Source organism: Macadamia integrifolia, chromosome 13 (genome assembly GCF_013358625.1).
Source record: "Macadamia integrifolia cultivar HAES 741 chromosome 13, SCU_Mint_v3, whole genome shotgun sequence".
Taxonomy (NCBI): Eukaryota; Viridiplantae; Streptophyta; class Magnoliopsida; order Proteales; family Proteaceae; genus Macadamia; species Macadamia integrifolia.
The window spans coordinates 5,389,922-5,413,511 of record NC_056569.1 but is presented as its reverse complement, the minus strand read 5'-3'; the positions used below and the strand labels follow the sequence as shown (position 1 = coordinate 5,413,511).

Sequence of the window (23,590 nt, the reverse complement as noted above, 5' to 3'; positions counted from 1 at the left end):
TTGTATGGAAAGTCGAATCCAAACTAGACCAAAAACCAAAAGCAACCCGGTTACAAATCGATTTAAGAAACCGAAGTTCAGCAGTTCAACATTTGGTTGTTTCCTAATGGCTCCATACCGGTTTAAAAAATCGATCCAAACCGAAATGAACCTGATAAATCCAAACCGGTACCAACTTGAACCCAAACCGCACCGAAGCCGACACCCGACCGAAACCGATAAATCCTTAATGGGTTGGTTTCGGTCAGTTCCAAAGTCACACCGAAACCGGTGGAACCGAACCGAAACCTCACCAACCCGGACCGTTGACACCCCTAATTGGAGGATGAAAAATTAGAGACAGTCAAATCCTTGAAACACCACCTATATCAGTACAATTGGAGATTCCTACACGCGATTCAAAAGCTCCCCATGAACCCCCCACACACACATGAAAAGGGAGAGTGTCTCTCCAAAAGGCTTGCACTCTTAAGTAACAAGTTTATATATATATATATATATATAAAGTCTTATGAAGCAGAGGTTGAGGCAGTCATGGAAGGTATTATGATGGCTAAGACGATGGGTGCAAGGGGCATGTGGATAGAATCTGACTCGGCTGCAGTTGTTTTGGCGATCCAGAGGAACCATACCCCGTGGTTTATCCTCCAAAGATGGCTGGATGTTATCCCTTTCCTGGAATCAATCCCTTGGAAGATATCCCATTGCTTTCGTGAAGCAAATCCAATTGCAGATTTTCTGGCAAAAAATGCTTCAAAATCTGAGAACTCAAAATTCTCGGTGTCTTTCCCAAGACATGTTGCTAATTATGTAAAAAATGATATCCTGGGCAGGCATAGCTTTAGATTCTCCTAGGGCACTGCTTTCTTTCTCTGTTATTGACCATGCCGAAGGTGGAGTTTGTTAGCGGCTCTAGGGGTCTCTGCTCTGTCCCTGTTTCCTCTTTATGATGTACTCCCTTTTCTTCTTAATATATTCATCCTTTAGCATATATATATATATATATATATATATATACTCACCTTTCCATTCCTCTACTTCCAATGTAGGACTAAACAACTTGTCTTAAACGACAAGTCTTTGACTTTTGCTTTTGTGTTTTGAATTTTTCATTCAAAAACTTCCCTCCAACACTTTTGAGCTCAAGACCCAAAAGTTAAAGCGAAGGTGAAAGTAAAAGTAAAAATTAAAACAAGAAGATTTCCTCTTTAATTAGTCTTTAGGTCATGTCCTTATTTATATATTTAAGAATGGAAATTTTTTTTTTTTTTTTTTTTGCTTAGGCATGGATTTTGGATTTAGATATTGGAACAGTTCCTAAAACCTATTATGAACCAGAGTTGTCACACCCATTAATAATTGATACTGGTTCACAGATATGGAATTGATTGGTTAATCAGGTCTTTTCAGGGAATAGCCCAAAAAGGGTAGCACAAACTAGGGTCCGTTTTAAATACACAAAACAAAACCATCCTAATTCGAGTCCCAAGGACCTAAGTTTCGATTCTCGTACAGCTAAGATAAGAGGTGGATGTGTGTTACTCACTTATTATCTCTCTTAAATTTTTGGTCTATCACCTATCTCTTCTTATTTCCTCTCCTATTCTCTTTTCCTATACTCCTTCTCTTTCCTCACGGTTTATCAAAATTTCATTTTTTTATTTATGATTTAACATTCGTTTATTATCAATCCTACAAAATAGCTTTATTTTAATCCTATAAAATAGTGGACTCCCTTACCTCTTTTCTTTTTTTTCTTGAGTTCTCTCTCTCTCTCTCTCTCTCTCTCTCTCTCTCTTTCTCTCTCTCTCTCTCTCTATATATATTTTTTCATTAACATTTTTCCTCATCCATAGAGAAGAGATAGGTTGTAATGTCGGTAGAGAGAATAGGATTGCAACAATAGAGGGGTTGAATGGTTTAGATGCAGAGGATCCGACAATCAATAAGATGTTAGCACATATGGAACATTACACAATGCTAGCGTGTAGTTCTCTGTCTAATTTAAAGGATGAGGTTAAGAAAGTATGATGGTGGGGAATGTATTCCCAATAGCCCATGCCATCTAACCAAAGATGCATTATTGACGTCTAAAATTCATAGCTCAATGTCATGTTCAAAATCCCCAAGGACCATTTTGTAATCCTAGTATCAAATGGCGGCCTTTTGAGCATTTTACCTATTGTTTTTGATGTACAATTTAACCCCAACCTTTTTTTGTTTAAGTTCAGGCCTACCAACGAATTGGTATTTTTTATTAAATAATTAGCCCAACTCTCTCTATCCACTAGATTTATAATTTACATGTAATCCTCAGAACATTAACTTTTCTAATATTATGTAACGGCTTTTATATTTATCAAAAAAAAAAAAAAAAAACATTTTTGGCGACGGAAAAAAAGTGTCGCAAAAAATAAAAAACCGTCACTAAATATAGAGGCGACAGTTAATTTTTTGTCGCCAATTCCGTCGCCTATACTGCCGCAGCTAAAAATAGGCGACGGAAAATCATGGGGTGTTGGGAAAAATAATATTAGCGACGGTTTTATATTTTCCGTCGCCAAATATATTTTTAGCGACAGCAAATGCCGTCACCTATAACTATATAAATAATAGATGCAATTTGTTTATAACAACAATATAAAAAAATCCGTTGCCAAAAATGTATATGCCAACAGCTACTACACGTCGCCTAAGCCTAATAATAATCTTTTTAGAACAACGGTATAATAAAACCCGTCGCCAAATATAAAATAAGAAAAAAATATATATTTATATTAGTAAATTTTACAAATTACCTGTAAATTATTTTCAGTAATATACATTGTCCAATTCAGAAAAGAAGATCAATTCAAACATCCATATAAGAATATATTCCTTTCATTTAACTTTCAAAAAGTCTTACAATCATAACTAAGAATTCATTGCTTTCATCCCACTTTCAAAAAGTCTTACAATCATAAATAAGAAGTCATTGTCTTCATTTAACTTTCAAAAAGTCTTACAACCATAACTAAGAATTCATTGTTTTCATCCCACTTTCAAAAAGTCTTACAATCATAAATAAGAAGTCATTGTCTTCATTCCACTTTCAAAAAATTCCTGCAATCTATATATCAAGCTTCAGACTTTGCATTCTTCATCAATTGGATTTGTCTTGCATACTCCTCCAAAGGATATTTCACTATCTTTCATAGCCTTGCCTTGCCTTGCCTTGCCTCATCAGATTTAACAATATCCTACAATATAGGAAAATTAACTTATGTTGTGTTTGAATGCTAAGAAAATAAAAAGGACATCTTTCAATAAATAAATAAATAAATAAAAAACATTAGAACAAAATTATTGGCTCTTAAACTAGTATCAAGAATGCCTACTCAATCAACATTAAATGTATTTATTGTCTGTCACCAAATGCTCTTATACTTATGTACTTTTACGGCCAGCAATTCAAAAGCATTATAAAACTCTATTTTATGGTAAGTGGTCAAGTCCCCAATTCTTCCATTAGAGCTAAGCCAATTGTCATTCCCCTAAATTGAATACCACTATGTATGAATCTTTGCAGAGTTGAAGTGGAATAAAATGAATTTGTTAATAGTGAAAGGTAAATAATTTATAAATGTAAAGGAGTGGAAAATAAGTGCAATATGTTTTTCGATTTGTTTTTTTTGTTTCTGCCCCCCCCCCTTTCCTTTTTTTCTTTTTTTTTCCTTGGATGGTCTTATTCCTATATGATTGTCCCCTTCTAACAAAATCATTTGTTTATCCACACACATAGGGAGGTGGAGAGGGGGATCATTGAATGCAAGATGATATAAAGATATGTACATCCCAAAAACAAATAAGTCAACATAAAAGAAAAAGTCTCAAAATTGCAATGAATTACTAACACAAATGATATATCTATTTTCAACTTATCATGGAATAATCTAGGATGCAGAACCAAAATCTATTGAACCAAAAATAAGGAAAGAAAGTACCTGTTGACTTAAAGATGCTATTGGAGTAAAAAGCATGGAACAAAAATTATCACAAGTCATAACCTAGTAACACCCCAAATACCACTAAAGTGGTCTAAATTCATTAAACAACTGTATTGAACATGGAGGAAAAAGATAAAATGTAGGCTCCAAAAAAAAAAGGAGATTGATCTGGAAAAAAAATAGAGAAATATTTAACAACAGGTGCATCCATGCATGATTAGGCCTTTCTGATCTCTCTGAATTGAGTTGTTAATTTTCTCCCCATGTTGCCATGTTGTTCTATTTCTCTGTTTTAGTGATGAGAATACGGTGTGGGGTGGGTCCTAATTGTATGTCTGAGGGATTTTTTTTTTTTTAATATGTGGAATATTCATCTTATCTGATGAAATATGGTGATTGGATTCTTCCTTATCCAATCATTGGTCAATATGAGAGCACCTGTGCCCACATTGATAGGATTTGATTCACCACATCATTCCGATGTAGGCCCCAAAATTCCATAGTCAGTTCCCTAAGGTTCAATGGAGTTTTTCATGTCGATATTGAATAATAGGGATATATATATATATATATGTTCTGGTGGAGAGGGTTACAATCTTTCCTGTCTCTCACTTTATATGGGAGACATGAGCAGTTTCTCTGGAATCTATTTCTTCTTCTGCCATCCCTAGCTAGAGCTCGCTTCCTCCTCTCGTTCTATTCCTCAAGTCCATCAAAATGAGCCCATAACCACTCCTCTTCAATATTTTACTTTTTCTCATTCAGTCCCACTTGGTTCCCATTCTTGCAATTCCTATTCGCGGCAACCCATTTAGCTGCATTCAAGTTCAGACAAAATTGAATGTAATTTATGGGTTATTAAGACTAAATATCACTCCCATAGCTGAACTCCAAGCTAAGTAAAACTGATGTTACTCTGTCATGGCTTTTCCTATTTGAGAAACTTTTCATAATATGGCTATAGTATAGATTTGACTTTCAATTGGGTGTGGTACTACTTATTGGTCTAACTATCAGCAATATTAAAAGGAAGAAGTGTTACTGTAGCCCCAAGAGGAGCAATTTGTGTCTCTTTTGCTTTACATGGAAGTAGATGTTTGTGATATGGGCTACTAGTGTGTTAGAGAGTAGAGACCACTATAGAAGAAAATCTTAGTAATGGTTAGGCTGTCTTTTCTTTTCCCTTATTGGCCTGTTTAAGTTGTTTATTGAATGTTGTTGGACACTTTGAAGACGAGCAGGTCAGAAGATTGGAACTCCAGGTCCTACTAGTGACGGGATTCTTGCCAACGATGTGGGGAGCCGAGGTATAGAGATTTTGGTGGGAGAGTTGGATCATCTATTGGCATTCATTGGTTAGGGTGTAGGGTCATTTGAATTTTTCAATTAGTATCTTCCTCATTGGGCAGAATCAGGGAGCACAATAACAGCAAACAGAGCAATCAAATTTTACAAATTTGAGGTATAAAACAAGGGAAAGGACAGAAAGTGTACCTTCACTCGTAGATTGCTTTCTCTATTTTTTTTTTTCATAGAAATATAGCACAGATTAGAAGCTGAGAAAAAGTATGAAAAAAAAATCCAGCTCTTAGATGCTTCTGACTCACCAGATCATCACTCAGAACAGCTATGTAGAGGAAGAAAGCTACAACCTTTAGGTCTTTACGATAATGTCTCCGAATAACTCACCCTTTTTTAAGGTACTGTGACTACCTAGCCCAAGTCTATTGGCTAGAGAGACTTGCTTCGAAGTCTCAACACTCCTAAAAGTCCGATGCAACCTTAATAGAGAAACTCGGGCTTCTTGTAAACTCAGAAGCTTTACCTAACCTTCAATGGCGGCAAACAATGAAACACAACACATGCATTCATCTTAGAGAGAGAGAGAGAGAGAGAGAGAGAGAGAGAGAGGGACCTTGAGTTGGCGTATTCGAAGAGCTTTCCTGTGGAGGAAAAAATGATAAGAGCGACCTCAGCATCACCGAGAATGGAGAGCTCCTCAGCCTTCTTAAAAAACCTTCTTCTTCTCTTAGAGAAGGTCACTTGTCTCGCCGTCGTGTTATCGATCTTCTTGATCTGAATTTTCTCTCTCGCCATTCTTTTTTCCTTTCACCAATCGTAGATTGCTTTCTCGCCTACAACAACTGTAACATCACCGCTAATAGAGGAGAAATCTGAGAGGGAGAGGGGTTAGGGCAGAAGTGAGTTGTGAGGGAAAGAGAGAGAGCGCCTGCTAGGGAAGAGGAGAGCTGAGAGAGAGAGAGAGAGAGAGAGAGAGAGAGAGAGAGAGAGACTTTGAATTTTGGTAAAATATGGAACAAAAGTTTATTCATTTAAATTAAATTAGAATCAGGAGCTTTTGAGACAGAGAAATACTGCAAAAGCAACTTTGTGCGGGAAAGAAAAGCGCAGAAAACCAAAAGCATAAGTAAATTAAGAAACCTCTCCCGCGTCTAAAATTCTTTAGTTTAAGTTTTTTTTATTTTTTTAAATTCATTGTAAAACTTTATTGACGACGGTAATATTTTTTACCATTGCTATATCTTTAATTGGCGACGAGAATAAAATTACAATTGCCTAAAATCAATGAATCAAAATCACATAATTGATCATTGTATATGATTTTTTGCTACAGTAGTGTTTTTACCATCGTCACATATAAAATTAGATAGTCCAAATCTTTTTGGCAATAGGAAAATTATAAATGTCGTCCAAAATAATATTTTGTGACAACATCATTTCTACCGTCGCTATAAATTACATCGGTATTGATTTAGCATAGGATATTAGGCGATGGTAAAAAATTTACCGATGTCTAAGATGTTATTTCACTACGGTATTAAAAAATTCCGTTGCCTTAAATAATTTTTTGTAACGTTTAAATTTAAACTATCGTGATAAAATGATTAGGCTACGGTATTTTTAATTTCGTGTTGAAATTCATTTGTCGCGACAAGTATTATTTTACTGTCTCCATAAATGTATTAGGCAACGGTATCTATTTTACCGTCGCCATATATTATATTTGGCGACAGTAGCATTTTTATACCGTCGCCATAAATGTGTTTTCTTGTAGTGAATTCTACTTCATTTGAAATATCCAAACCCCAACTGTGATCAAACCTTCGTTGACTAGAACCTTTTTGCTTCTTTTTTTTCCCATCCACATCAGTATGTCCCTTCCCTAAGTTTTCCCTAAATAATTTGGTTGAGGTGAGATTTTCTATAAAATACTAAAGAAGGCACATCTCATTTTCACATTCTCATAAGAATTCAGTGTAGGACTTTTAAGGTTACAGAAACTAGTCAAACATTTCTTCACAAAGACTGGTTGGAACCAGAATAGGAGAAAAGTAAAAAAATTGAAAAGCTGAAGCAGAAGAGGGGAAGAATGTTCTTTATGGTTCACACTTAAATGGAGACATTGGTACCCAAATATTACCAGCTCTTGACTCATTAACTTCGATTTAACCATCTCAACAGAGAGAAAAGTTAAATGGTAAATTATTACCAGGGGGGGGGGGATGATCAGAGGAATTCACAGATTATCATGTTGCACATTTCAGCAAGAAAATGTGATTAATTTAAACCCACTATTCAATATAATTGGGGGGGAAATCAGCGCAATTCACAGATTATCATGTTGCACATTACAGCAGGAAAATATGATTAATTCAAACCCAATATTCAATATACTTGGGGGGAGAATCAGAGGAATTCACAGATAATCATCTTGCTCAGCATGAAAAAGTGATTAATTTAAACCCACTATTCAATATACTCTGCTTCAAAACAAGGTTGAGATTTACAGCCACAAAAATCTTTCCACAAAATCAAATTGAAGAGCTAAATAAATATAAACTATTTCCTTCCTCTACTAAGCCTCTGAAGGTGATAATTGATGCTTCCCCAAGGCTTTCTGCTTTTCCCAGTCTGCAATTGTCAAAAATGATGGGAAAATTGGATTAATTTGACTCCGAGGAAAACAAGAAATTGTACTAGTCATAGATGAATTAAATGATGCAAGTTCCATATTCCAAAGAGAGTTTCCTCAAATGTATTGATGTTGAGATTAAAACCTGAGTATCCATGCAGGCACTAAGAAGTTCCTTCTGCCGAACACATTTACCGTCATTGTTCTGGTTCAGCGATAAGCAATTGAGGAAGGTTACCATCTCCTTCATGCATGGTTTCCGAAGAGTTCCAAACTTCTTTGGATTTATATACAAACCACCTTGTTTTCGACCCATCTCTCTTGGACCTACAGAACGTGAGCAAAAAGTGGATGCGTTAATTGATAAATAGGGGCCCAAATTATATTTTAATCAGTTTCAAATTTCAGTATATGACTTGGGCAGGAAACAGAAGAACGAAAAACAATAAAAGACACGCCCATGATAGGAAACATAGAATCATAACAAATTCTTTACTCGTGACAAAAATCCCAACACTCCACTTGTTTCTCTTCATTCATTTATTCCACTTGGAAATTGATTATGTTCTTCCTTGAGAAAGTCAGAGGCTTTCCATTATTAAGAGAACTTAAAAGCGTAGAAGGAACCTAAAGTAGTTAAAAGACTTGACGATAATCAGAGCTCAGTAACAAGAAAAGAAAGGATTGGTCCCCTCAGAATTGAGGCTACTGGATCAGCAACAACAAATTTGAGATCAGCAGCTAAAAAAGGATTCTATTTCTTTGATGTACCAATAGAACATGCCCAAAGGGGAAAACATTCCCCACTACTCTAAGATATACTCCAGAGACTATGAAACCTATTCCTTGCATTCAACAAATGTAAAACTGAATACCCTAGTAAGATCCCAAGATTTATGTATGTAGTACAGGTGATGCAGGGCAGATTTGGGAAATCTAATACAAGTCTACCTTTGCTGTCTCGCTGCCTTCTTGCTGTTAATTGATGAATAACTCCCTAATAACTATTTTTCCAGCAATAACTCCCTTACAATACTAGTAAGTAAGTAACAGCTTTGACACTAAATTATTAAAATACAACAAAATAAAACAAGCTACACATAAGTAAATAGAAATACGCATCCACACGACATATTTTGCCACAATGAAGTGATAAGTTGCTGTGTACGTCGGCATCTCCTCTGATATGTGCTAAAGCCCTGGATGATGTCCTCATCAACAGGCTTTACTTCTCAACTCTCAAATAGCCTTCACAATCAAAAGGTGTAAAGGGGGTGAAAAAGAACTGATCATCAATCTATATTATTAAACCTAAGGCAATTGTTGAGCACGCACTTTGCATCTTGAGTGCAGTGAAAAATTCAAACCAATTAAAATACTTGATGGGTTTCTAGAAGCCTAAGAAACTAGGTTCGAAACACAGATTAAACCAGATAGCAATGACAGGTTTAGAAACCAGATTTGAGAAGAAATCGAATAACAATTAATCCAAGAATTGAAATGGGCTAATAATCAGGTTGAAGGTCAGAATAACAGAGAAGAATAATTTCCCAAATTCTGGATCAAATATGATGGATGGATCTTAAGTTGCGGCTTAGTCCTGCTGGGGGTAGGATTCTAGAAACAGAACAGATTAGCAATCCAAATTATATTCAGGAAACTTCAGACAACAATAATTATGAACTGATTTTACGGATAAACAGTGGCTTGAAAATATAAAATAAAAAGAAATCAGATCTAAAAGATCAGCCACAAAACTGAAGAATTCAGAAAATCTTACTGAGAGAAGGATTTCTGAAAATCAGTGTGAAAATTGGATTTTTAAGTTCAGAACAGTAGCGGATCCTTAGAACAGAATCCAATAGCTTAATGTAAAATCAGATTTGGATTCCAATGGTTAAAATTTGAGTATCAAGAATTATTTGTGGGTAATAAGAATTCAAAAAACTAAGGAAAACTGGGTTTTATGCAAAGAACAGAACCAGTAATGGAAGTTTAAACAAGAGAATAGCAATTTCAGACATTAATTAATAACAGATTCAGCAACTAAAAGATACGAATGAAAGAAAAGTTATGTTACTTAGAATCTATGGAAAGATTAGAGAAAAGAAGAAGAATAGAGTAGGAGGATACGACCAGGCTTCTCACCTAGCCTTGCAGGAATCCCAAAAGTAGTATTGGAGTTTCAAAAATAAAATAGTTAAATCCCACAACTTGCTGATGGTTCACTTCTCTCTTATGCCACTAGAATTTATTTTTAACTAAATTAACGTGTCAGATGATTTCATAGTCCTCAAAATAGGCTTCATCATCATGGTATGAGTCATTTGAACCACAAGATTCAGCTCTTCTCTATAATCCTCGTTAGGCTCTTCAGCTACTGCAGCTGCAATGGTCTTCCAGTAGGGCACTGGTTTGACTTACACCCAAGTTTATCATACTAACAACACTTTCTGCCCCTTGAGATCTTCAATTGGGGCTTTACCTTTATTATCTGTCCTCTTTAATTGTTAGACATATTGTTGGTCCCTGGCATGGTGCCCAGCTTATCGGATCTGCTGTTCTATTTTTCGGATTTCTCATATACCGCATTGACAATGAAACTTAGTCAATTGAGTCTGGTACTCTTCCATGCATATGGCCTTTTGGAAGCAATCTTCATGCCGTAAATAGTGATGAGACTCAAGGCTTTCTTAATCTTTGGATTGGAGCCATAATTAAAATGCCACAGAGTATATTCTCTATCGTCATCTATGTCACATCTTGACAAGACTTGACAAAAGCTCATCAAACTTCTCCATATAAATCTATTGCAGACAAATGACCGTCTTAAGTTCAGCATCTGAGCATACAACTTGCTCTGAAAATCTTCTGGAAAGCATTTATCTTTAACCACTTGCTTCATTTCTTCCCAGCTTGTCGGTGCTTCATGACTGCGCTTAAGCTTTTTTTCAAAGTATTCTCACCGTGTCTTTGTTTAAGCTATGAGCGTGGCCCCAGCATATCTATTTTTTCTTTCTTTCGACATGGCATGCCAATCAAAGAAATCCTCAAGTGAAGCAATCCAATCTAGAAATACTAGGGGATCCATCTTTTCCATCAAAATCAACAACCTTAAGATGTAAACTTCTCTGTTATATCACTTGCTTTTCAGGTTCATCCTCTTAAAAAATTGCAAGAATAATTTCAACTAGAGATCCCCTCTGATGTGTGTGTTATTCCTTAGAGATCCATTGGCTACCCTAGAGACTGGTTGAACATTCACTGGGATACCTCCAGCTGGTATGCACTGGAATGTTTATCATCACCATCCACATGCTCTATTTGATCTTCAAAGTTGTCACAGTGAATCCCTCCAACCGTAAGTTTCTGTCTAGACTCAAAAGAAGCAAGTCTTTCATCAAAAGAGTACATTTTTCTAATAGCCAATAAAGAGAAGTTCATCTCTTTGCCTATCAGTAAACCAGCCTCGATAATTTCTTCCATTCCTAGTTAACATCGTCTTGAACAAAAGCTCTAGCACCGACTTGGTGCTGGTCGAAGAATTCCAAAATTTAATGAATGCATATCCAAATCCCGCTAGTACAAGGAGAAACTTATCACAACCCAAAAAGTCTACTGGATCATATTATGATAAGAGATTACAGAAGGAAGAAACTTTGAGAATTCTAGGTCTTGTTCAATAGGTAAAAAATTATGAAACAACTTGAATTAACTCAGAATTCAACGAAACCACTGTTAAATCCTATGACGCATGAGGTCCACAAAACGTCGATTTCCCTCTCAAAACAATAGGTGAGACTTCACCGGAAATAATTTCTGGCCAGGCTTCAGAGTACAAATCGGAAGCAATTAAGCAAACAGAATAAGCCTCTCGCAGGTTTCTAACATCTGGGCAGGAAGAGAGCTGCATCAAATAGATGAGAAAATTGGGCATCTGAGATCGAACGTAAACACCCATTAAATACAGAAAAATAAACAAAAGGCTCCTTTGGCATCACTATGTCAATCATATTTCAGAAATCAAATACAGAAACCAAGTGGGAAAGAAATCTATCGGATAATCACCCAGAGAGAGCAGAGACATACCTGTGAGGTCGTTCAGAGTGAGTCACTGTTCGCTTTCGCCCGAGGAAGGGAGCGAGTGAGAGTATCAGTTGGGATGTCAAAACGGGCAGATCACCATTGGTTGTGAGTTGTGTAAGGATGTCAAAACGGAGGCCGAGCCGGAAAAAAAAAGCAAAAAAAGCCAAAAAAACAAAAATCGATCGGATAGAACTCCTTATCGGTTTCGTCTCGGTTGGTTTTTGGTTCATTTCAATTTGAACCAATTGGACCGTAAGACCAGTCAAATTGACTGAATTTATTTAAACCTGATAAATATTGAGTTTTTATAATTATTTTTAGGGAAAATGACAAGATTCCCTGAAAGGGCAGTGTGGCCCCTGAACTAGCATAGGGGCCAATGAGAAGTGGGAGCATGCGCAAAAGCATCAACATTTACAGGATTTCTATCTTCATGAGAAGTAGTGTGGTCATTTCACCCCCTCTATGTCTAGCCGTAGGAGCCTTGTAGCATTTCAAGTTTCTTTTTCCCTTATTTTTATATAAAGCTAAAGTCCAAAGCAATAATATACGATAAAAGACCGACAAGGGACCAAAATTAATGGGATCAATGGCTATTTTTTTGGTCTAGATGGGTTAGTTATTGGTCCAATTCGATTTGGCCCAATAAGACCATTAGGAACCAAACCAATAAGACTTTTTGACACCTATAAAGTTGTGAAATGGAATCTGCGTTGACTCATTCAATCTCGGTTCGATTTTTTGGAAACTTGATTTCACAACTCTTTTGGTAGTCAAATGGGGCATGGATGTCATTGGATAAGTAATCCTCAAGTCATTTGTCGATGTGGGGTACCATGAACTCATATCAGATCAAGATCACACTTTATATGAGAAGTGAGGAGATTATGTGATCGAATAAACATCCAGAAACACATGTCCTTAACAAATTCGCTAGGTATGGATATAGTATAGATACCATACTTCCAGTAAATTTGGAATTTCCCTCCTTTGAGAATACTAATGGATTACAAGCTCTTAGGATCCAAATGGATGAAGTCAAGGTTTGAAGAGTTGAATCTTATTGACAGCTCTTGAAACTTGGGTACCATAGGTTGCCACAAGCTCCATCCCTCTTCTTACCCATTTCATAACATAATATGAGTACCCGGTCCAATTCTAATCAGAATGCCCGGTTCGTTTTTGCTACAGTCTGCTCAACCGGCTGCGTAGACTGGGTAGAATCTGGAAGACTTGATAGCAAGTACGGTAGTTGATTCACATTCTCTTGCTTATCAGTGAAAAACAAGTCTTTATTCTTTGGATATCCAGGGCAAATCCTTCGAAGCGAAGGAAGAAGGTTCAATCGATCTTTTTTAGCGCTCAATTCGGTCTTTTTGATCCGGTTTCGAACTTGAAACTCTCAATTTTGATGGATTGAGGATGGAATCCATCGATTATCTTCCCCAATTATCGGACCTCTCTCCGTCGATTCTTTCCTTCCTCGGAGAGAAGTTTCAGAAAGAAGAGGATCTGCAAAAGACCACAGGTCTTGTTTTGGAGCTGCAGAAACGGTGCTCTGATTTGGATCACAATCTAATTAGTCTGAATCAGAGGCTCGAAACAAGTATTGTTGCCTATGCTTCACACTCGGAACGAATTGGTGGTTTTTTCGGGGGAATTAAGGCCAAAATAAGCGATCTTAGGTCATCGACGTGCGTTTCTGGATCTTTTTTAGGTTCGCATAGATTTCCCTTTCAGTTTTGTCCCACCAATTATTATTATTAATTGTTTTTTCTTCAAAATCTTGATGTGAGGAAAGCTCATAGTAAAATCTTCTGTATAGATGGAAGAGAAGGGGAAGATTTGTGGAGAACTGAACAGATTTTGGTGGAGGAGCTTCCTACGCTGGCAAAAGAAGTGGCTAGGGTGGAGGCTGTTCGCATCTATGCAGGTGAATTCTGAAACTCCATTTTTTTATCTAAATTTACTTCCCTTGCAGATATTTTATGGTCGGAATTCCTGTGTATTAAATGCCACATTTCTTAAGGCTAGTAATGAGTCACTGAAAGTGAAAGCATGCCTTGTCATTGGACTTCATCCCGAAGAATTTCAAAATGCGCATTTCTGCTAATAACAAATAATTTCATGTTGTCATGGAAAGGTTACAGTTTGGCAAATAACATCTTTGACCTTGGTTTAGCACCTTTTCATGCTCTATCGTCGATGGAACTCATCTTTAATTATGGAACAATTCAAAAGTATAATTTTGGAAAAAAAATTAGAACGAGAGGATTTCGGCTTATAATAGAGGAGATAAAGGAATAGGGGCCATGCATCACGGCAACATGGATTCAGAAAATCTTTAGCCAAACGTTTTTATCATGGATCTTGAAAATTTGTTTCTTTGACCTTTATGCTGGGGTGTTTAGTGAAAATTATTTGCTGAGTTGTAACCCTGGTGCAAGCAGAGAGGAGCATTGGTTAGCCAGAGCATCTCCTTCTAGTAACATACATGTCACACTTTTATGGCTAGTTGTGATGAAATGTGGGCAAATGATCCCCACACCATGGATGAGAGTTTGTGAATAGATTGGCCTGGAGACCAGGTGATGGGGTTGAAGCTTAAGAGAAAACAGTGATGGAAATGGGGAAAGGATAATAGTAGATAGAGATTTAAATTCTGTTTGTGTTTTAGAAAGATGTTAGAAGAAGAAGGAAGAAATATTGTAATATGTGGAATCAGGTAAGGATGATGATGCTCCTAAGGTTGAAATAATTGCTAATCAAAGAATAATGCTACCATTGAAGTAGAATGCAAACAGGAGATGGAGCTGCTATTAGGGAACAAAAAGTATCTCGATCTACAATGCATATGCTCAGGTAACAAGGGAGGATATCTGAATGAAGCTCATAGTCATTGTTCTTGATCTGGTGGATGTTCCCAAAGTAAAGCCAGATTTGATGCACTGAAATAAAACAGTGGTGATGCAGGCTAATCCTTTATTTGGATTTGTTTTATTGAATGGATGGAAACATTAAGAGATTGTGAAGCAAGATTTCACATAGTTTGCGCTACAATTTTCATGTCAATTCTATCATCATGCTTCAAGGTTTCTTTTCATTAAATTTTGAAAATCTTATGTCTGAGATTCTTGGTTGATTCATGCTTCCCCCTTCATTAGGAGATTGATGTGTAGCTGAAACTTTATCTGTATGGTTTTTTATTTTGTCAGTTTTTACCAAGGATCGAGGTTTCGGGTTCGAGGCCGGTTTCAGCCATGGCCAAAACCAAGATATCTCGGGTTTCAACTGGGTGTCAGTTGAAACCTGGGATTTTTCTGGGCCAATCGAAACCTAGGGTTTCAGGCCCAGAAAATGGTGTTTGACCCCCCCCCTTTTTATCTTTTTTGCTGCCTATTTTTTTCCATTTTACATCTATTCCATGAATTAGTTTCGTTAAAAAATAATAATAATAATAATAATAATAATAATAATAATAATAATTCCAAAATGGTAATTGTGGTTTGGACCCAAGTTTGCTAGCGTAAGTTGAATGCATACACTTGCCCTACCATAAACATTGACTACATAGAATTTAGCTACTAGAAATATACATTAGGTTAGGGAAATACAAGTAGAGAACACTCACCACTCAATACAGAGTGTCTTTTTTTTTTTTTTTTGGTGGGGGGGTGTTAATCCACGATTTGCGTACCACTGAAGATGTTGGTGACGTTCTTCCGTATGCAGCACATATGTATTGATGACATATTTTATGTTCAGCACTGTGTTATGTACTAATTCTTCCAAAAATTAGATTGGGGAAAAAGTTGTAGAAGGATTGAATGAGTAGAAGAATGCCAAAAAGTACGAAGAAATCAAATGATTTGGCCAAAATTGCAATTTTTTTGGGGCAAAATCCCCAACTAACAGTATCAAAACTTGTGAAACTCCCAGCTTTTGGTTAAAATCAAGTGTCGAAACCTGTCAAAACAGGGTCAACATTTGAGCCTTGGTTTTGTCACAGATAAGTTCAAAACTGAGTTGTCTTGGTTGACTAAAACTAAGAACCATGGTTTTTGCTCTCTTTTACCTTAGGGTAGAAGGGTCTTTTCTGGAATATTTTTTTTCCAGGGTGGGGGGGGGTTTACTTTTTAGTTTTGTAGTCAAATTGAGTCTCGTGAAATTTAGTATTATCTTTGGCTTATTGATAATTTTAGGTGCCATTTCCTTTTGGGTGGTGTAATTCTTGTCTCTCTTCAGCATTATTGCTATATTTTTTTTGTTCTGCCTCCACGAGGCTTTTTTTACACTTTAGAAAGGTAAAAAACATTTGCCCCTTCTTACCCCCCCCCCAAAAAAAATAAAATAAAAAATAACTGGAAGAAATATTACATACCCTAAAATTTTATGCTTTGAGATCTGATATCTGCACTCTTGCGAGATGATTCTTGAAAGTTGCAACTATAGGTTACAGCTATGTAATCTGGATCTGCCAAATAAGATTTATCTATTCCCTTCTAGCTTTTCAGATTTTGTGTTTCTGCCCAAATGGCTATTTTTGCATCTCCAGTCACCTTAGCATGTGGTCTAATGCATGATGCACCAGAGAATATTAAATTTTGTTTCTTTTCTATTATTTAAGAATTGCAAGTATGTTGTGATTGACCTAGTGAACATCTAAAGTTTAATTGGCCTGGGGAATTGAACTTTTCATTCTTTGTCGAGGAAATATGAGGCAACAATCAGGGTCTGTAAGTAGGAACTGCCACTTGTAGAACTAAGCTAAAGTTCAGGTTCAAATATTTTATTGGAGGTTTGCATTTTAGATTGGTGAAACCTAACCAAAAGATAAGATTTCAATTATACCCCCTTTACATCCTCTGTATATTGGCTACAGAAGGTGGGCGAAAGATATACTGGTATGCTGGCCTCCTTTCATGTATACAACAACAACAACAAACTAAGCCTTATCCCAACTTAATGGGGTAGGCTACATGGATCCAAACACCAAAAACAAAGGGCGGAACGAAAAGATGAGAGATAAGAAATGAGACTAGATAGATAAAAGTAAGAAGAAAGAGACACAGCCCAACAAGATAAGAGAATCTCAGGTAAATGGGACACATGAATCGTAGCCCTCCAATAGACTCTATCCAAGGTCGAGACTATGCATATCATTCCTCACCACTTCATTTATGGTCATTTTAGGCCTGCCTCTAGCTCTTTTAACTCCTTCAAATTGAATCAAATCACTCTTCCTTACTGTGGCGTAATGTAGGACTGGATTTGACAACCAAACCAGACCCAAAACTGCAGAAAATTATAAACCAAAGAACAACCAAAATTCACCCAATAGTAGACAACAACAACAGTCCAGTACGAGTCAGCCAACAGTCCTTAAAACCTAGAATTACCAAATTCAAAATCTGGAATTTCGAAGGGCAGAGTGTGCACCAACAAATAGGATATCCAATAACGAAATAGAGTATGGATAAAGTATGATCAAAATCAAAACATCACTAGAATAGACAAATCAAATCAGAACTCAATTATGGACAGCAGGTTCTGAAATCTGACCATCGATCCTAATGCTTCAGAAACTTCAGCAGCAGATGTTTAAGGAACAAGTAACAAGTCTAAATACTGATTAGAAGGTCTGATCCATCGAGAAGATATAAGCAACAACCAACTTCAACAGGCATCAGAAGTCAGACAAGAAATTATGGGCAGAATCCAATATCGGCCAGGACTGCAGATTACTACAGAGCAACTGAACTAGAGGTCTGATCTGCCTAAAACATGATCGAGTCCTCTTCTTAATGGTCCTAACAATCGACCAAAATCTCAAAGCCATCGGGTGGCCAAAACTCCAAAATAGACTAGGCTGACAGAATAGAAAACGGAGAACTTGACCCAGAAATTTCTACCGAAAAATTTCAGATTACTTACCTGTTCCGCTGAAGAAGAGAACCAATAAATAATGACAACCCACTCGGACTTCTCGCCGCAGAGTGTCGATTGGATCAAACACCAGCCCTTAGGCCTTGATCAAACACAAGGAACCACCATTGATACCCAGCGGCAGCAACAGGAGAGTTTTTTTTTTTTTTAAATTCAAATCGTGGCTCTACTAATGAGAGCTCTCCTTTATTTTTAATAATGATGGGGGGTTACAAAAAATAGAAACTAACTTTAGTTTCAAAAAACTGAAATAGGAAACTAAAAATTAGAAATTCACCTAGTTACTAAAACTGAAAATAGAAACTTACAAAATAGAAAGTCCTTTAGTTATTAAAACTGGAAATAGAAACTAACTTATGACTGAAAATTAAAAACTAATTTATGACTAAAAATTAGAAACTAACTAGGTACTGAAATTAGAAACTAAATAACCCCATCTAAAAAGGAAACTAAAGAAAAATGAAACAAATTAGTGAATCCCGTATGCAACATTAGAACTCCTAGTTTAGACCTATAAAAGTGGTCTAATACACTCCAAACCATATGGACTGCAAGCCCAACACATATACAACCCAACCCTAGGCTTATTCCTAATAAAACAAGCCTAGTTTGGTGAAGAATCTGCATCATGGCATCCTCAGCCCTTCTTTAAACATGGTTATACACCTCAAATGACTTTCACAGAGTTTGTCGTTGAACGGAGCAACTCCCAAATCAGCTCTAACATGCTCATTTCTTACCTTTGCACTTCATCCATCCCACATTAATTCTCTATGAAACATCATCCTCTATGTCACCATCTTTATATATGGTTGACCCTAGATATCTAAAATAGTCACTTTGTGGAATCTCTCTTCTCAATTTTCACCATTTCATTATCCATCGTAGAGTGGGTAAAGTTACACATTATATACTCCGTCTTCGATCTACTTATCTTAAAACCTCTTGCTTCCAAGGTAGATGATCTCCATAGCATCAACTTAGCATTAATCCATGCTTTAGATTCATCCACTAAAATGTCATCGGCGAAGAGCATACACTAAGGGACCTCATCTAGAATGCTCTTGGTTAACTCATCCATGATAAGCGCAAATAGATAGGGGCTTAAAGCCAATCCTTGATGGAACCCAATTATAATAGTGAATTCCTTGCCTTGACCTCCTCCAGATCTCACATTAGTCACCACACCCTCATACATATATTATATTCACATATGTACTCGGTACCTCTCTTTGTACAAAGACATATCGGATTAAATCTCTAGGAACTCTATCATATGCTTTTTCTAGATTAATGAAGATCCTTCTTTTGGGCTCTATAACTTTCCATAAGCCTTCTCAGAAAATGGATAGACTCTGTTGTTGATCTACCTAGCATAAATCCAAATTGGTTCTCCGAGATCTTAGTTTCTCTTCTCAGGCGGACTTCGATAACCTGCTCCCATAATTTCATAGTATGACTCATTAGTTTTATGCTGCTATAGTTATTACTAGTTATTACAACTCTGTCCTCCTTTCGTGTATGCTATCTCATTATTTATTGAAAGTTATGATGTAATTTTGAATTGAATCCGGATTCTAATAATGAATCGTAGGATTCAAAACAATTCTCCAGAACAATTGGGAAAAATGCAAAAAAATATAGGAAAACTGAAATAAATAAAGAACTAATTATCCATATAATTTAATGCATAGCCATTAACAGAAAACCATATAATGTTGTTTGGAAGTTCATACAGAGATACTGATATTGTACAAGGTTCGCATTATATTCCTACATAACCGTCCCCATAAAATGAGTAAGTGTAATGACCAAAAGCAATTAAGGGAACCAAGCAACTGAAGTCTCCACCAAAACCTCCTCAAATCACTTCCATCTGTTGCTTGAAAAATCAGAGATAATAAAGACAACAAACATAATCAATATCCATTACGTTTTGGGTTTTAGGGAAGAAAAGTTTGAAAGTCCCCAATTCATGCTCAAGGAACTCCAAACAGAAAAAGTTGGTATACCCTTGGACAAGTGTTGGAGGGGTTAAATAAAATAAGAAGAATTGAAAAAAGCATCAAACGAGTGAGTTGACTCATAAGCGATTCAAGACTCAGTGGCCATGTCATAACCGATTCCTGTGATTCCAGCTAGAATGTGACTCACCAGGTGAATTTCAATCGGCTTGGGACCGAATCATATTGAAATGTATGATTCAAACAGTGAATTGGATCGATTTTAAAATAGAGCTGCCAATCCTCTAAATGTTTCTCTCTCTCTTTTTTTTTTTTTAATTGCCTGAACATCTAATTGGGTAAATTATTGGCTCGGAGATAGCTTGTGGTACTCATTTAGAAGAGAATCCAACTTCCTGTCTTTGCTCGCCTGCATTGCCAACTAATTATCTATATTGATATTGGTTTGATGAAAATTTCTTTATTGTCTTAAATCTTTCAGCATTTTACATATTTCTTTGCTTCCTCTTTGCCAGAGACAGCATTGAAACTTGACACACTGGTTGGAGATATTGAAGATGCTGTCTCTTCTACTATGACCGGACAGCTAAGGAAGCATCCCTCCATGGCCCATTCAGAAGTGAGCACATTATCAATGATTGATAGAGCTGAATAACAAAAGCAACTTTCTTTTGCAAGCTCTTAATTGTCTTCTTGATTTATTTACCATAACTGCAGGATTTGCGTATGCGTGCTATTGAATCTCTTAAACTAGTAGAGGATGTCTTATCCTCAGTTACAAAGACCCGACCCCAATGGACACGTCTTGTATCAGCTGTTGACAACAGAGTTGATCGAGCTTTGGCCATTTTAAGACCCCAGGCAATTGCAGATCACCGGGCCCTTCTTGCTTCCCTAGGATGGCCACCACCCTTGTCTAATTTAAATTCTCCCAATGTCAATGAAGGAAAACCATCTGAGGTCTTGAATCCTCTTTTCACAATGCAAGGGGAACTGAAAAATCAATATTGTGAAAATTTTCTTGCCTTGTGCAGTCTGCAGGAAGTGCAAACGCAGCGGAAATATCGGCAACTTGAGGGACATAAGCGAGAAGTTGCACTGCACCAACCACTTTGGGCAATCGAGGAACTTGTGAACCCTATCTCATTATTATCCCAACGCCATTTCTTGAAATGGGTAGATAAACCAGAATTTATTTTTGCGCTTGTATATAAGGTTACCAAGGATTTTGTTGATTCCATGGATGAGTTGTTGCAACCATTGGTTGATGAAGCTAGGCTTGTGGGTTACAGTTGTAGAGAAGAATGGATATCAGCAATGGTAGCCTCACTAGCAACATACTTGGCAAAAGAAATCTTCCCTTCTCATGTTGGCCAATTGGAGGAGGATAGTGTCACTGGTGTTGCATCGCAGGCTAGGATGGCATGGCTGCACCTTGTTGACCAAATGATCGCTTTTGACAAGCGAGTTCAATCTCTGATTGCTCATTCTGGAACCTTTCTTTCTGTCAAGGAAGACGAGAACTTGCAGAGAATTTCTTCAATGTCTGTCTTTTGTGATCGTCCTGACTGGCTTGAGATATGGGCTGATCTGGAGCGTAGTGACACACTTGATAAGTTGAAGCCTGAGTTGGAAAATGAGAGAAGGTGGACAACCAAAGTTCAGGGGGCAGTCCTATCAGGATCTGAAGATTACAAATCTCCTGCAGTTGCCAGTGATTTTATTCATCGTTTATCTGCCATCATCGAACGTTGTCGGCCACTGCCAAGCATTCCCTTGAGAGCAAGGTTTTTCAGATTGACAGTGACACCGATCATTCATGAATTTCTTGACTGTTTGCTTCGTAGATGCCAAGAAGCAGATGGCTTGACTGCTCTAGCTGATGATGATGCCCTAATCAAGGTTATGAACTCTATCAATGCTTCTCGATGTTGTGAATCTGTTTTGAAAGAATGGTGTGAGGACATTTTCTTTCTTGAGATGATGTCTGATCAGGATTATCAAATGGGAATTGAATCTGATGGTAGTTATACTGCAGTAACGGATGAAGGACATGTGACTAGTATTTTTGATGAGGAAATCATGAGGCTGGAGGATTTCAGGACAGATTGGGTGGATAAAATATCGACTGCTGTTTTGAGGGGATTTGATGCAGAGTCTCGGGAGTATGTCAAGAACCGAAAGCAGTGGCAAGAGAAAGAGGAAGAAAGTTGGACAGTCTCAAAGAATTTTGTTGGGGCTCTAGATCATCTGCAAGGAAAGATAACGAAACTTGAAGAGGGTTTGAATGGGATTGATTTTGTCAGAGCCTGGAGAAGTTTGGCTTCTGGGGTGGATCGGTTAGTTTTCAATGGGATTTTACTTAACAATGTGAAGTTCTATGATGGGGGTGTTCAGAGATTTGGGGGTGATTTGGAGGTCTTATTTGGAGTATTTAGGGCTTGGTGTTTGAGACCTGAAGGTTTTTTCCCAAGGTTGAGTGAGGGTTTGAAGCTGCTGAGGATGGGAGAGAAGCAGTCGAAAGAGTGTATGGAGGGTGACAAAGAAAAATGGCTGAAGGAGAATAGGTTAAGACATCTTAGTGTAACAGAGGTAGAAAAGATTGTGAAGAATAGGGTCTTCATAAGTTAAAAGCTCTTTTAGGTTGATAGGGTATTCATGGATTGAAAGCTCACCTAGGTATTCATTGCTTGGAGGTTCTTTAGGCATTCCCTTTATAATTAATTTTTTTCTTTTATGGGTATAATTTTTTTCTCACAATTTTCGACTCTCATACTCAAAATAAGGGAGAGAAGGCTAGTTCATGAGGTTTATTGTTAATCTTGACTATCTTGTACATGGCCTGTGAGTTCCCTCGTCTATTATCTTCTTCTTCCCAACCCAATCCGTTTGATTATGTAAGATTACCCAAAATTCTTTTTGAACTGATGTGAAGATAAGACCATAAGAATGTCATTCCGAGTTGCAATGCCTTTCTTGTCATTTATATCTGTAATGGGTGAATCCAGTGCATAGCGCATTGGTAGCAGTCTCATCTGGTAGAGTAAGTGTCAAGTTTGTGGTTTAGAGATTAACTCCTGTCACACGCATTTCCCCCCTTCCTATCATCCCCCTTTCGTGTGTGTGAGTAAAGTCCCCTTGGACATTTCTATAGGATGTAAATAACCAAAAAAATAAAATAACTATGATGGAATTGAAACTTCAGAATTTTATGTAAATCCGTAGAGCTGATGGAATTCTTTGATCACCACAAAATCATGAAAAAAAAAAAAAAAATCACTCGTCTACATGGCTAAAATATAAGTCAAAAGGCAAACAAGGCAAATTTTAATCTCTCCTCTAGTCTATCTATGGTTATCGACTCATTCTGATACTTTAAAATTATACCCAGATTACTAAAACTTACATAGTACTCCCTCGGCCTTATATAGATTTTCAGCTATGTCCTCATCCTTGATGGATAACTTTGTAGTACATACAAACAGATAGTCAGAAATCTAAATTTGAATCTGCATCTATCTGTTTAAGGGTGTTCATAATCCATCAATTGGTATTCAATCCAATCCAATTAGATGACTTTGAGGGTTCTTCTTGAAATTTAGAAAAGTTCTAGTGCAAGAGTAAATAGATAAAGATTATAATTAATAACGGATGGCATCCTTACGCTTGCTTAC

The 23,590-nt window shown here is 36.9% G+C and overlaps 2 protein-coding genes across 6 annotated transcripts; one reads left to right on the top strand and one right to left on the bottom strand.

The window, feature by feature from the left end:
* Positions 1–7,546: 7,546 nt before the first annotated feature.
* On the bottom strand, positions 7,547–12,142 carry LOC122059205. Of its 4 annotated transcripts, none has more exons than XR_006133999.1 (4): positions 12,010–12,142; positions 8,066–8,247; positions 7,752–7,919; positions 7,547–7,666 (listed from the first exon to the last, which is right to left on the bottom strand). XR_006133999.1 is itself a non-coding variant. In XM_042621891.1 (4 exons), exons 3-4 carry the CDS (start codon positions 8,234–8,236, stop codon positions 7,848–7,850), a joined length of 243 nt encoding a protein of 80 aa, XP_042477825.1. In that variant the 5' UTR covers positions 8,237–8,247; positions 11,728–11,827; positions 12,010–12,142; the 3' UTR covers positions 7,720–7,847. The 4 variants fall into 4 exon arrangements, 3 of the variants coding, with proteins under 3 accessions (XP_042477825.1, XP_042477824.1, XP_042477826.1); XM_042621891.1 differs by lacking the exon at positions 7,547–7,666 and adding an exon at positions 11,728–11,827 and having other exon boundaries at positions 7,720–7,919; XM_042621890.1 differs by lacking the exon at positions 7,547–7,666 and having other exon boundaries at positions 7,720–7,919.
* A 1,118-nt stretch (positions 12,143–13,260) lies between these two features.
* LOC122060027 (RINT1-like protein MAG2) lies at positions 13,261–22,898 on the top strand. 2 transcript variants are annotated; one of them, XM_042623161.1, is made up of 4 exons: positions 13,261–13,723; positions 13,835–13,939; positions 20,432–20,535; positions 20,634–22,898. In XM_042623161.1, exons 1-4 carry the CDS (start codon positions 13,429–13,431, stop codon positions 22,545–22,547), a joined length of 2,418 nt encoding a protein of 805 aa, XP_042479095.1. In that variant the 5' UTR covers positions 13,261–13,428; the 3' UTR covers positions 22,548–22,898. The 2 variants fall into 2 exon arrangements, with proteins under 2 accessions (XP_042479095.1, XP_042479094.1); XM_042623160.1 differs by having other exon boundaries at positions 13,262–13,723; positions 13,832–13,939.
* The last annotated feature ends 692 nt before the right edge of the window (positions 22,899–23,590 follow it).